At 33.5% G+C, this 13,972-nt stretch overlaps 1 protein-coding gene across 6 annotated transcripts in view; it reads right to left on the minus strand.

Annotated features, from left to right (window-relative positions):
* LOC106868291 (voltage-dependent calcium channel subunit alpha-2/delta-2) overlaps nt 1–13,972 on the minus strand; it is a 207,694-nt gene that overhangs the window by 161,308 nt on the left and 32,414 nt on the right. For all 6 annotated transcript variants that reach the window (XM_052969102.1, XM_052969096.1, XM_052969095.1 and 3 more), the window contains exon 2: nt 7,929–8,010. In XM_052969102.1, coding sequence (XP_052825062.1) covers nt 7,929–8,010 — 82 coding nt within the window. The remainder of the gene's footprint in view (nt 1–7,928; nt 8,011–13,972) is intronic.

Genomic DNA, 13,972 nt, shown 5'->3' on the forward strand with positions numbered 1-13,972 from the left:
ATATAGCCAAAAGTCACGCACCAAAACATTTGACATCTTATCTGTGTTATGTTATTATTCATATTGTTCATGTATACTCTTTTACTCTTTTACTTGTTTCAGTCATTTGACTGTGGCCATGCTGGAGCACCGCCTTTGGATGTATGTATGTATTCATCATTATTTTATTTATTTTATTCAATTTTAGAAAAATTGAAGCATATCTTTGTCAATTCCAGAGCTTATTGAACTTATTTTGTGCATGACTTTTGGCCCACCCTGTATACAGATTGTGTCTGCATATATATCATACCATATATATATATGCATGCATGGATAGATACACACACAAAGGATGATAAGAATTCAGTCAGTATTCTATTACTTCCTTATCAACATCCAATTAAAGCTGCAGTTGTTTTTGTTGATGGTGTGTAGCCGCCAGATCAGCCCTTATTTAACAGTCCTATAGTACACAGGCATTTGGCCAAATGAGGAGGTGCAGCCCATAGATCATAACTGCTTAGCCGAGGACCAAACTCTACATTCTGACATGCTGTAATAACTCTTTATGAGAGTAGTCTAAAATACACTGTATTTTCTCCAGTGTCCAATTTATTTCTATTCATCCAGAGATTCTGCTTGTATCAGAGTAGGTAATGTGAACTCAGAGTATGATAATTGTTGCTGCTTTGCATTTGGTAGTGGTGTGCATTCCAGTAGTGTTGGGACATGGAGACTACTGATGTTGCAGTTATTTCAGTGAGTATGAGCTAAGTGGGAGAGATGTTGTAGTTATACCATGTGTGTATATATGCTTAAAGGTAGCTTTTTGCTTTCATATAGTGACTGAAATTGTAGTACATTGAAGCTTGCTGCCTGAAGCAGAGAGCATTATAATCTTATTTCTGACAATGAGATTGGTTTTCAATATTAGACTCTTCTTTAATAGTCTTTTCTTTCTAATTTTCGACATTTGTTACAAATTTAAATGTCTCCAGGGTCAACTTTGCCTTTTGTCTTTAGAAAGTTGATAAAATAGTTATTAGTCAAGTTTTATTCATTCATTTTTGTTGGGTGAACAAGTTTGGAGGAAGAGCTGTGATTTTAGCTTTGCAAGCTGATATTGAACTAGTTAACATTATTCTTGAATAGTTTCAAGTTGGCAGCCAAGGGGAAAAAAACAAAAACATGCTACACAGCTAACATTTTGGGAAGAAAGAACTAAGAAAAGAGGTTGGTGAAATACCTTTCACAAAACAAACACTCATAGACTTTGCTGATGTCAAGTGCAACAATACTGTTTCCATCAAATTTCTCAAGGATAATGTAATCATTAAAAAAAAAGATATCCAAAGTGTTGGGGAGCATGCGTGTTAATGAGCATCTTCACTATAATTGGCAGGATCAGAGGGGTTGCTTTTCTTATTAATAAGACATACTGTAGCATTTCTAAAGATCAAGATAAATCCAAGAGAAAGGTTAAAAAGTTTGTTGAAGTGTAGCTTTGGAGTGCCTTGTTTGACAGTAATGGAAGGGTCAGGGCATGTGGCCTTGATCATTTGAAGCAACAGAAGATGTGTTTGCACTTGGCATGTATAAGGTGGTGAGATGGATACAGTAGAAAGGGATAGTTTTAGAGGAGATTTACCTTGTATGTGAATGTGAAGCTTGATGAAAAGTATTGCTTATAGAATCCTTATGGTTTGTGGAGATATAGATATAGTAGTTCTGAGGTAATGAACAAAATATTAGTCATTGACTAATAATATTTCAATTATTTCAGCAAGTATAGTAAACAACACTGGACATTTATGCATGAGCTTATCAGTGAACCAAATATCACATGTAAAGTAGTGATGGGAGAATTGTGAAGTAAATATACAATGATGAACACTGGGTGACATAGAAAACTAGAATTGTTGAGAGACTAAATTACTCAGCAATCATTATCAGCTAATAAATATCTATTTATGATCAATTTGGGTTGAAGAGGATTTAGAAAGATGATAACCCATATAGAATTGCAATGGAATTATGTCTCAAGACATTTGAACATTCTTCTTACAAGTGTTAATTGCATTATAAAATATCATCTAGCAACACAAAGTTAGAATTAATCAATAATTAGTAAAGATAATAGAAAAGACTGGCATTTGCTAACATTGTTATTAACAATTGGCCATATATTGTTAAATATTTAATAGACTAATGAAGCTACTTTTCATTTTAATGGTTAGAGCAGCAGAACAATCTCTCACAAATAATCAAAACTAAAAATTACAGATGAAAATACAGCTTTTTTTTTTACAAAAGATTTCTCATTACTTCATCATCATCATATAGGAATATAAATTAATCAAATATAATCATAAAATATTTTAAAATTTATATATAAAATTCTGTTCAAATATAAATACTTTTTTTCCTTTCTATAATATAATCTTAGAAAGTAAAATTTTGATCAAAGTAAAAACAAAATACACAAGTTTTGATTAGCGTGGTATCTCACTGAGTTTTAAGGAGAGGACCAAAATATGTGACATATTGCTCCACTCAAGAAGACATGTCTACCACAACTGAATTGATTAAGAAGGGCATCCATCTGTAGAAACCAAACCAAAACAGACTACGGAACCTGGTGCAGCCCCTGGCCTTGCTAGTTCCTACCAAGCTGACCAACCAATGCCAACATGAGAAATGGACATTGAATGATGATGATAAATAAAAACATACACACATACAGAAGAGATGTAGGATACAGGAGGCTCATCAGTTTGTCTTGTCCTTGACAAGACAATTCACTAGTATTGCTGTTAAGTATACTCTCTAAACTGGTTAATGTTAGGAAGGGCATCCAACTATAGAAAACATGCTAATGGGAGAGTGAGATAGATGTGGTCTCTCAACCATGTCTAGTAGAGCAGTAACTCTGATCAAATGTAACTTGACCTGTAATAAATAATCCAGCCAGAGCCAGCATGGAAAATAGACATATGAAGATGATGATAAATATATTGATAATATTTAGAGGTGACTGCCTCTAAATACTATGAATGCTCACATATGATACCATATTTTTCCATGCCAACATTACTTTGATATATGATGAAGCTAACAAACCTCACTGGTACTAACAAGTATGCTATTTTTATTAAAGAATAAAAGTTGTACCTCTTAAATCCACCACTCCATGATACCACAATTCCTATGATCCAACATGATTTGAATTTGTTTTAGACTTTACATTAGGAGCAAGCATGGTTGTGCAATTAAGAAGTTCTTTTCCTAACTGTGTGGTTTCAGGTTCAGCACCATTGTGCTTCACTTTGAGTGTCTTCATCTTTTGAGTGTCCCAGGCTAACCAAAGTGCTGTGAGTGGATTTGGTAGACAGAAACTCAAAGAAACTCATGTGTGTATGTATGCATGTTCACATACACACATGTTTGTCTGAATTTACATTTGCATAATATCACACAATACATACAGCAAGGTTTTAGTCTCTTTCTCCAGGCAATAAAGCATTCATTGGCTTTGTGCCTTCAAAGATATGTGAAATAAAAAGTCTCTTACTTGAAAATTTGATACGGGTTAGAGATAGGAAGGGTATCTGGCTGTAAAACAATACCTTGATAACATATTTATTTAATCCATACTATCATGGAAAAATGAATTACACAAGCAAAAATCCTGTTTGAAAGCCTTAGTTGCATTATTTCTTATTCTAAGCTTTCTTGTAACTTTGATAAAACATCAGTACATACATGTAGACTGAGATGGTAAAAATATGTTCACTAAGTGGCTTCCATTTGGAATGAATTTCTGGGTTTTTTTTTTTACTTTTTCTATGGTCTGATAATGATTAGGTCCCAAAGTTACCACATTTATTAAGTTGAATATATAATGGTATACAAGCTTATTTAGCATATAAACATATTTCATTACTTACTTAGTAGGTCTTCAGTGAGAACTTTATACATACAATGTTTAATTTTCTTAAGATCTATTAGGTTTCTTCTATCACATATAATTTTCAATTTATACATGTTCCACCATTTCAAATTACATTGTTTTTCTCACAATCAGAAATATTGATGTTCATCTTTAAAAGCTTAGGATGCTAAATACATTACTCTTTGCTTCCTCTGTCTCATTTCTATTTGGCTTGCAAGATGTAATAGTATTTCCAAACACTGTTCTGTTGTTAGATTATATGTGTATAATTTGCATCTATTCAATTGATTTGCATCAGGCTCATAAGAGAATCTTTCATTTTATTTATGATGGTAGATATTCATTCTACAAGATGTAGATGGTTTTGTTTAGTCCCAGGTCAACTTGTGAGAGCAAAGCTATGATCAAAAGCATTCAAGGCATTGACTATCTCATCTCTTTTTTGAGGATAACATTACCCAATGTATCATTTTCCAAGACAGTAGAATACGATCTGATGGAGAGCTGGTTCCATGAATGACCACATAGCAGTTCCATCAGTGATTCATTCTGCAAGATCATACATTTTAGGGATTTGAGGGAAATATTTTTCCTAATATTTAAAGGAATCTGATATCTTATTTCATAATATAACAACAATAGGATTTGTAATTTGGATCGATTATACTTATACACAGTTGGACAACTGAAGGATGTCTCATCTAAAAACTATCCAACACAAAACTCTAAGTAACAAACAAGTATGATACTGCATGTAACACTAGAAAATACTAAAGGTGAATTGGACCTCTCTGTTTTTTTAAACAATAGATTACTTCAGTTCAGTGTTGAGGTTAGTTCCTTTTTAGAATAATTACAAATTCCTCTATACTAGTAACAAGAAATCCACTTGTCTCATATATATAGCTTGTAATAAATCATTTTTTACATTCTTCCTTCCTTAAGGTTCTCAACACATAAATCCTACAAATAATTAAGAATATGCTAGAACCATTATTTCTGAGGTCAATACATCATTTCCATTAGTATTTTAGGATAGTATCTGAGTTTTATTCTTGGTGGCAATTTGTGTTGTTGCTAAGTGTCTAACAGACACAGTAGTTTCTTTGTTATTAAAATAGCTAGCAAGCACAAGCATAGCAAGGGTTTGTTGACAAGAGCTCCAACTAAAAGGTCTGTTTTGTTCATGTGACAGAACTGGTCCACAATTATACAACTACCAAATACGGAAGTCTCCTAGATAAGCTACAAGAATACTTCAGAAGTCTCTCATGAAATCACAGCATTAGTTGCAGTGCACAACTGGATTAAGTAGAGAACATCAGAGAGAACAGTTTGCCAAACTGAATAGGCAATCCACTTGACTTTAAAGATTTGTTTTTCAAGTTACTCCACTAAATCTCTCAGCTTATCCATTACCCTACAAGTTATAATTAGCGGTTCTACTACATGAAAACTTTTGTTACAGAAAAATTCATGCACTTCCTGTCTCATAAAATAGGCATACCAAAAATAGAAAGCAGCTGAGAGAGACAATGATTATTGATGCAGTTATATTTATAAAAGGAAACCTAGAATATTAATCCATAATATTAAGAAAATATCGATTGTTGTCAGTACTAGGAAGAGACCATTTGAAGTTGATATTTAGTAACCTTTATGAGATGTGTTTTATTAAGTTGATGAAAATTTTGATTTACATTCTACACATCCTTCACACAAACCAACCACTTGTGAGACATCCTCTATGGATAATGGTTTGGTTTCAGATCTTGAAAGACTGGAAAGAAGTAATCCCTGTATGGCATCATGAAGTTCAGCTAGAAAGTTTCAGCAAATTTCTTGTTAAAACTGTAATCAGGTTGAACTGTAAGGTAATTTTAAAAGGTCTTAAACCAATGTTTTCATTCTCAAGTTGTCATTGAGGAACTGGGACTGGCAACATGCCACTAGATCTTAGCTGAAGATCCATTATAAGTTGGTTAACTTACATAGAGTACTCATAATTTGGTTACATTAAGTGCAGGGTCTCTGAATAACTTTTAGGTAACTGTTGTGCAATAGAAAGATACTTGATCTTACAACAATCATTATTATCATCGTTTTAATGTCCACTTTTCCATGCTTGCACAAATCAGATGAAATTCTTTGAGGCAGATTTTCTATAGCCAGATACTCTTTCTGTTGCCAACCCCTCAACTGCTTCTAGATGAAGTAATATTCCTTCAAACTTGAACAGCACAATGACTGGACATGATTACATATTTGCATGGCGGTGATGGCTGTTTATGATTAAAGTGATGGCAAGACAAAGACACATACATATCTCAGACTTCTTCTAGTTTTAATTTACCAAATCTACTCACAAGGCTTTAGTCAGCTTGGGACTATAGTAGAAAGTACTTGCTCAAGGCGCTGTACAGCAAGACTGAACTCAAAGCCACATAGTCGCAAAGTAGTTTTCTTAACCACACAACATTATGACATTTATTCAATAGCACAAACTATGCAAATAACATCCATACAACAAAACTCAGCAAAACTTGTTAATCCAAGTGAATGACATCTGCCATCATCACAAGACTGCATACAATATGAGCCATAGAAAGTGATGAAGGTGAATCTGGTCTTTCTTTCTTTCTTTCATAATAGAATAATTTAATTCATTGTTTGGGTAAATTCATTTTAAGAATGACAAGTTCTTTCTCATTAGTAAGAACAAACCAACTGGTTCAATCCTTGTAGCTTACAGTAAATAATTTCCCCAACATACACCTTTTAAATCTGATAACTTTTCCAACATATGCTAGTAAAACTTTAACCAACACAACATTTGGAAAGTGAAAAATTAAAAAAGAAAAAATACAGGATTAAAACTGACACATCTATAGAACTACTTTGGAAATAACTAAACATATTTCAGCAAGTGTTACAAATTTAAATATATATACAAATCTGGGAAGTTTATGAATTGATCTTTCTGATTATTTACCCCTAACTAATTTCCTTGGACTCCAACAGAATGAAATATTTCATATAAGCTGATAGTGCCCTTTACTGCAAAAAGCAGATATATCGGATCTAGTTCAAAACAGGGGTATCAGTATTTTCTTAACGAAACACTAACGAAACACTTTGAAAGTTGGGACACTGGTAGAATGTGTCATATAAAACATCTTTTACTCTTAGTCTTCTTAACAAAAAAACGTACATCGCAAGCTATTCCATGTTAAAGTTGTTGTGTTTCTGTAATTTCAACCAATCACTGACGTCTATTCAGCTGTATAGAGTTACTGCTGGCCGGTCATAAAAATGTTATTCCCTGTGACATATTTCATCCGGTTTAATCGTAATTTATACGCATATATTATTTATATAATATATTACGCTGTGCGTATCTATGTGTGTAACAATTTTAGAGTTTGGATTCTAGAGTTAAGGTTAGTTTTAGGGTTAGGGTTAACAGTCTAGTTAGGGTTAGGGTTAGGGGATTAATACGATATACACCGTTACAGTGCTGTTTTCAACTGAATAGACGTCAGTGATTAGTAGAAATTATCGAAATAAGACAATTTTTTACATGAAATAAATTCGAATACAAAAATTTTTTCCTGTTCTATAACACAAAATAGATAAGTATACAAAGTTTGAAAGTCTTTCGGTACCAAAAACACAACATAAAACATAAATGAAAACTGGTGCCCCTGTTTTGAACAAGATCCGATATATCCACTTAAAATTTCATTACCCTTAAGTGTTTTATATACCAATCATCTTTTTTTTTTTTTTTGTTACAGAATGTCATGTTTGAAACTAATTTCTGTTGAGATATATCAAGTTTATTGAGGCAATGTGACTTGCAGAAGATACCAATTCTATTTCATGGTAGATATTAAACAACATTACTAGAATCACAATGAAATTTAATTTTGTAATTAAAGGGTTAAAGCTCACTCAGGTGTTATAAAAATGTAGTACTAAAAAAAAAACATACCTGTTGTAGTATATGGTGCCCGGTAACATTTGTCATGTTTGATTTTAATCTATCTTCAAGATTACTTCCCCATTTTGAAATTCTGGAAATAAAATAAACAGAGTGGGATTAATGTTTTGCATCAGCAGAATACATGTGGAAAGATATGAAATTTTAAGAAGTGTTTGTCTCAGTCTGTCTGATGGCCACGGAGAACATATAGGCATAACAAACGTAACAAATCACATGAAACAAGTAAGTTCCAATTATGTAATGGAAGTAATGTATGTAAGATTTCTATCTCAGCCAATACAAGGTTATTTTTGTTTTCCACTTTTTAAATTTTTCAATTAACTGCATAACAAAACTTTACACACAATTAAAGTACATAGCAAAAAAAGTTAGTTATGTGGAAAGGTGGAGCTCTTACAAGTCTCTCTTGTTGTCATAATTAATTTTATACATATACAGATAATTGTTAGGTTTTTATTACTAAATTTTTCATGTAATACATTTTTAGAAATATTATATTTAGGACTGCATTATTCTACACACCCATTCTTTTTTCCTTTAAGATGATGGGTGCAATCTGAGGGAGATTTGGTTGCTATTTCAAATAGGTGAAGTAACTGCATGGAGATCCCCTCACTGTATTGAGTGACATATATTTACAAGAATGTATGTGTGTGTGAGTGTGCATCTGTGTGTAAGAATATGCATATGTATAAGAGTGTGTGTATGCATGAGTGCATGTGTTTGAGTGTGTATGCATGAATGCATGTATACTTGAGTGTATGCATGTGTGCATATGAATGTGTATATATGTGCATAAGTGTGCAAAAATATGCACACAAAAATGCATGTATGTATGCTATACTGTGTGTGTATATATAAATGCCTATACATACAGAAGATATTAATGTGTATGTGTATATTTTTGCATAGTAGACTTAATCTACCACCCAGTTCAACAACACCACCTGTATATTTTGAAGTGTTTTTATTATAAGTTTTTCACAATCTTTATCATTCCTCAAGTCACAACCAAAACCAATATTATGCAACCAATACCACAAAATAACCTAGCCAACATCTAACACAAACAAAATCACTGTAACAGTGACTCAAAATTATCCCCACCATTACTAAAATAATGAGAATCAAAATTATGGGCATTAAACCAGCAGTTCTCGAACTAAAAAATACCAGGCTCCCTCAAAAAATACAGAAGTGAAATAGTTTTGACACACTCTCCTCACTTCATTAATGAGACTAAATAGTTTGCATCCATATAATTTATTTTACCCCACCATGGTGTTGGACAAGTTTAAGATGTTAGAAACTATCTTCATTTGATTAAACATGACAATTTGTCTGTGTCCTTTTCAATCCTCACAGGCTTCCCTATGAGAAATTCTGGTTTTAACAATCGAGGAAGAAAAGTAAAGAAAGATGAATAGTGTGATAAAGTGTTTAAATATGCTGAGTAATTAATTGTTTCTACTATAGGCACAAGGTCTGAAATTTGGGAGACGGGAGTAGTCAATAACATTGAATTTAGTGCTGAACATATTTATTTTATCAACCCTGAAAGGATGAAAGGTAAAGTCAACCTTGGTGGATTTTGAACTCAGAGTGTAATGAGTCAGAAGAAATGCTGTTAAGCATTTTATTCAATGTTGCTACATGTCCATACTTACAGATAAGCAATAAAACCTACAAAGTTACAACAAATAATAACCTTTGCAATCTCTAAATAGCAAGCTCACATTGCGAGAACTACATCTATTTATGCTTTCTCTTCAAAGCCAGAAACTACTTCAGCTGATATTAGTTGCTGACTCTCTGCAAAGCTTACATGGTTACTGATTACATTGGATTGCTGATAATATACCTGGAATGGTATTGCTGCTGCTGCACACAGACATAAAAAGACTGATAAGTAAAGACTCACTACAACTATTCCTTTAAACTAATAAGCTGTGTACCACTTCTGCCAAAGTCCAGGCAGAAGACTGCACCAGACTTTCGTGTCTGTTTTGGCAAGGTTTTTACAACTGGATGTCCTTCCTAACACCAATCACCTAACAGAGTGGACCGAGTACTTTTTATGTGGTACAAGCTCAGGTGAGGTCAGTTTGGCATGGTTTTCACAGGTGGCTGCCCTTCTGAATACCAACCACTTTATAGTGCGGACTGGCAGGTTCACTAAGTAACTTGCAAAACAAAGATCTTTTGAGAGATGTGGCATTGGAGGAGGTGATCTTGTGTTAAATGATGAAGGTTAGAGTGTGACAAAGAGACAGAAACAGGTATCTTGCTGTAGAAGAGGTACATGATTACCTGGCCAAAGAGAGAGAGAGAACAAAAAAAACCCCCACCCTTCTAAATCCCCATGAATTTCCACACCACCACAAAACCTACCATAGCCACATGCATCAATGACATTACACTCACATTCTTCCATCGCATTCCAGATACCATTGCACAACTACTACAACACTACAAAAATTATCTAGAATCCTGGTTCCATAACAACAGACTTCTATTCATCCAGTCTCTATTCATCCCAGAAACATCAAATGCAGCCAAAAATATATACATACTACATACATAAGGACAAAAATACTAGAAGTTATATATAACCCTGCCACACACACACACATATACACGCATTCATAAACAAATAGAAAATGTAATAATGAAATCGGGATGATGCGTAAACATACATAGATCAATCACAGGTGTCACATTTGACCAACAGAAAGAATCAACATTAATGGCATACAAACAATACATTAGATCCACCATGAACTATACCAGTTCTATCTATACCTCTAATCTTATCTTGACAAACTACAATAAACTAGAAAGTACAGTAACCAGTGCACAAGGCAACATCCAAAGTAGTACATGATTACAGACCGCATTTTTACATATATCATGCATAAACATGGTAATAATGGACCTCCACTGATTCTTGTACTACACACAACTTATTAGACAGGGTTATTTGATAAAGCCATTGAGTATCTTCTCTCTATTTCTTGGGTTCCTTCCTTCCAATTTCCCAGTTGTCACTAAGTGTTCAAGGCTTTGTTTTCTCATATCATATCCAATGAACTTTGCCTATTCTCTACTTAAAAAGCTATCTGGTAGTTTCTGCCTATCTAAAGAATAACATTTCTGCAACATTGATAAGCTTCTGTACTTGGTGATGTTCATGCAACCATATGTAAGGATTTCTACACTTCCAGGATTCTTTTCTTCAATCTTACTGACAGCTGTTTATTTCACAATATATGTCTGACGTCACTTGGCCCTTGATGCTTTTTCCATCAGATGTAATGATGATTTCCAAATATTTAAAAGCTATCAACTTGCTCCAAGACAGTTCAATTTTTATGTTGGAAATTGATAGAACTATCTTTGAGATTGTCAGGATTTTTTTTTGTTTGGTTTTCTTTTTTTTTTTTAGGTTTCTATAACAGAAACTCCTCTTTTTACTCATTAATACTACACTAGTACTAACTAATGTTTGTACTAGTGTACCAGTTGTTATAAGGACAATCTCTTCTGCATAATGGACAATGAGGAGGTTTTGTCATATTTGTATACTTGGTAGATGTTCAATAGGTTACATAATTATTTCATTATATAATGAAAACAGGCCTGATGGTACCACACACACTTGTCATACATCTTTCTTGGTCTTCTCTTACTGCCCTTGTTTGTTTAGAATTTTAATTGTTCTTGTGTGTTGCTAAGATGTCTTCCTGATTATTCACAAGGCCTTTCTATCTAGATTTGCTTTTGTGTAAACAATGAAATTGGTATAGATCTTGTACTTTCATTGCTCTTTCAATGAGGTTTCTTAAAATGTACAAAGCATTGGCTGTTCCATTTCCCCTCCACAAATCTACATTGTATTTCTGATACCTTGGACTCTTTATCTGGATCTGAGCATCAGTACTTATAATAAGACTCTTGTGGTGTAGCTCATAAAACTAATTGTTCAGTGTAGATCACGTTCTATTGCTTCAGGTTTTTTAGGGAGTGCTACAAAAATTGATTTGAATATTTATTCAGAAATTTCTCCTGTTTCATAAATATTGCTGAGCAGGATTGTTATTTTCAAAGACTTCCAAAGTCATCTAGTACCACAATCATCTCTGTAAGTATATCATGTAGCCCAAATGCTTTCTCACATTTCATCCCTTTTAGTACATGTCTAATTTCTATCGTTAATATTGATGATCCATCATAATTAGTTTGTATCTGCAAGACCATCTTTCAAGAATTTTTTCCAGTTTTAGATCTCCTTTCTTTGATTTTAAACATTTTGTAGATGAGCACATTTATATCCCTTTTAGTTGTTTGACTTATTCATGTGAATACTTGTGGAATAGTTTGTAAATGTTATCACATTCCTTGTTCTGTCACTGTTCCTTTGCCTCATTACATTTTCTTTCTATTTCAGTTTATTATTGCAACAAGGCTTCCACCACAACAATCACTACAAATTCATGGAAACTAGCTACAAACACCCAAACCCAAATGCAATACAGCATCCTAAACACACTATCTTGCCTAGTCAACCAAGACAAACATAAAACACATACATACATGACATAGCTGAACAGTCCCCCAAGACTGCTAATGTGAAAACCACACACATTACAGCAAGGAAAAAATAACCATCATATTCTAATCAAGTCCACCTGCACACCTCCATTGTGGTTACAACTATAATCTGTCAGTGATGTATGCATAAAGACTGGATAGTGGAGAGCATGCAACAAGTGCAAACTCACACTGCTTGATATATGATTAACTACAGCAGGTTGGAGTGTGCAGTATGGCCCTCAGATAGGCAAAGATTTGTGTAGTTAACTAGGAAGAACAAACAGGTCGCATTTCATCATTCCACCAAGGAGTGGAACGACAAAGGGCTGCTCAATCAGAGTGGATCTGGGGCTCCATAACACACAACATCATAATGAAAGAAGTTTGAGGAAGCAAGCAATTGAAATACAAAAATTGAATATAAAAAATATTTATTTTCATATAAGAGATAGTCTGTTCCAGTCAACATATAAATTTGAAGTCAGCAGAGATATAATGAAGTAATATAAACCATATGATAAGATGACGAGATAAACAAGGAAATAATTAAAACCTGGAAGGAAAACTTATGTGTAGCCTTTATACAAGAGGCAATGCATATAACACAAGTCTCTTTATTAGGGGAATATTAAAACTACTGCAAATGTTGAAAGAGCAACAGAATGAGACAATCAAAAGTGATAAATTGACAGAACAGCAGGAGGTCAAGTAAGAATACAATTGAGAAAATTATAATAATGTAGATACGGAAGCAAAGGAAAGAGTTTGTAAGGATGAGAACAATGTATAAGAGTTGTTTGAAAAGTATCTGCTTTAATAGTATTGCGAAATGAAGCAGGAGTAGCCATTTTCCAGGAGATAATCATTAATTAATATCAAACCAACAACACCATAATTATTTTTCTCATGAAGTACGAGAAATTTTAATGAAAATAGTATTTATTATGATGTACAATTTTGTTCCTAACATTTGAAATTAATGATAAAAGATTAAAACAAGAGAATAACAATAACTAGTTATTCCTTGGATGCAGTATATACAACAAAATACTATCATTCTAGTTAAATTTTGAAAGCATCCAGAAATAAACCAGAAGGGGATGGAGACAGATGTAAATTTGCTCAAAGGAAAGTGAGAATCCCTTAAAAGCTTCACATTTCCTTTCACAGAATAATTATAAGTAAAATCAAAGTGGTCAAGTAAAATCAAAAATAGTCAAGCAAAATCAAAAATCAAAAATCACAATCAGAATCTCAATCAAATCGAAATCAAAATGGAAATTGTAGTTGTGGCCAATGCCAGTGCCACCTGACTGGCTCCCGTGGCTGGTGGCACACAATAAGCACCATTCATGCATGGGTCACTGCCAGTGCCACTTTACTGGCTCCCCATGTCAGTGGCACGTAAAAAGTGCCATCCAAATGTGGTCAATGCCACA

This window comes from Octopus bimaculoides, chromosome 1 (assembly GCF_001194135.2).
Source record: "Octopus bimaculoides isolate UCB-OBI-ISO-001 chromosome 1, ASM119413v2, whole genome shotgun sequence".
In the NCBI taxonomy this organism is placed as follows: domain Eukaryota; kingdom Metazoa; phylum Mollusca; class Cephalopoda; order Octopoda; family Octopodidae; genus Octopus; species Octopus bimaculoides.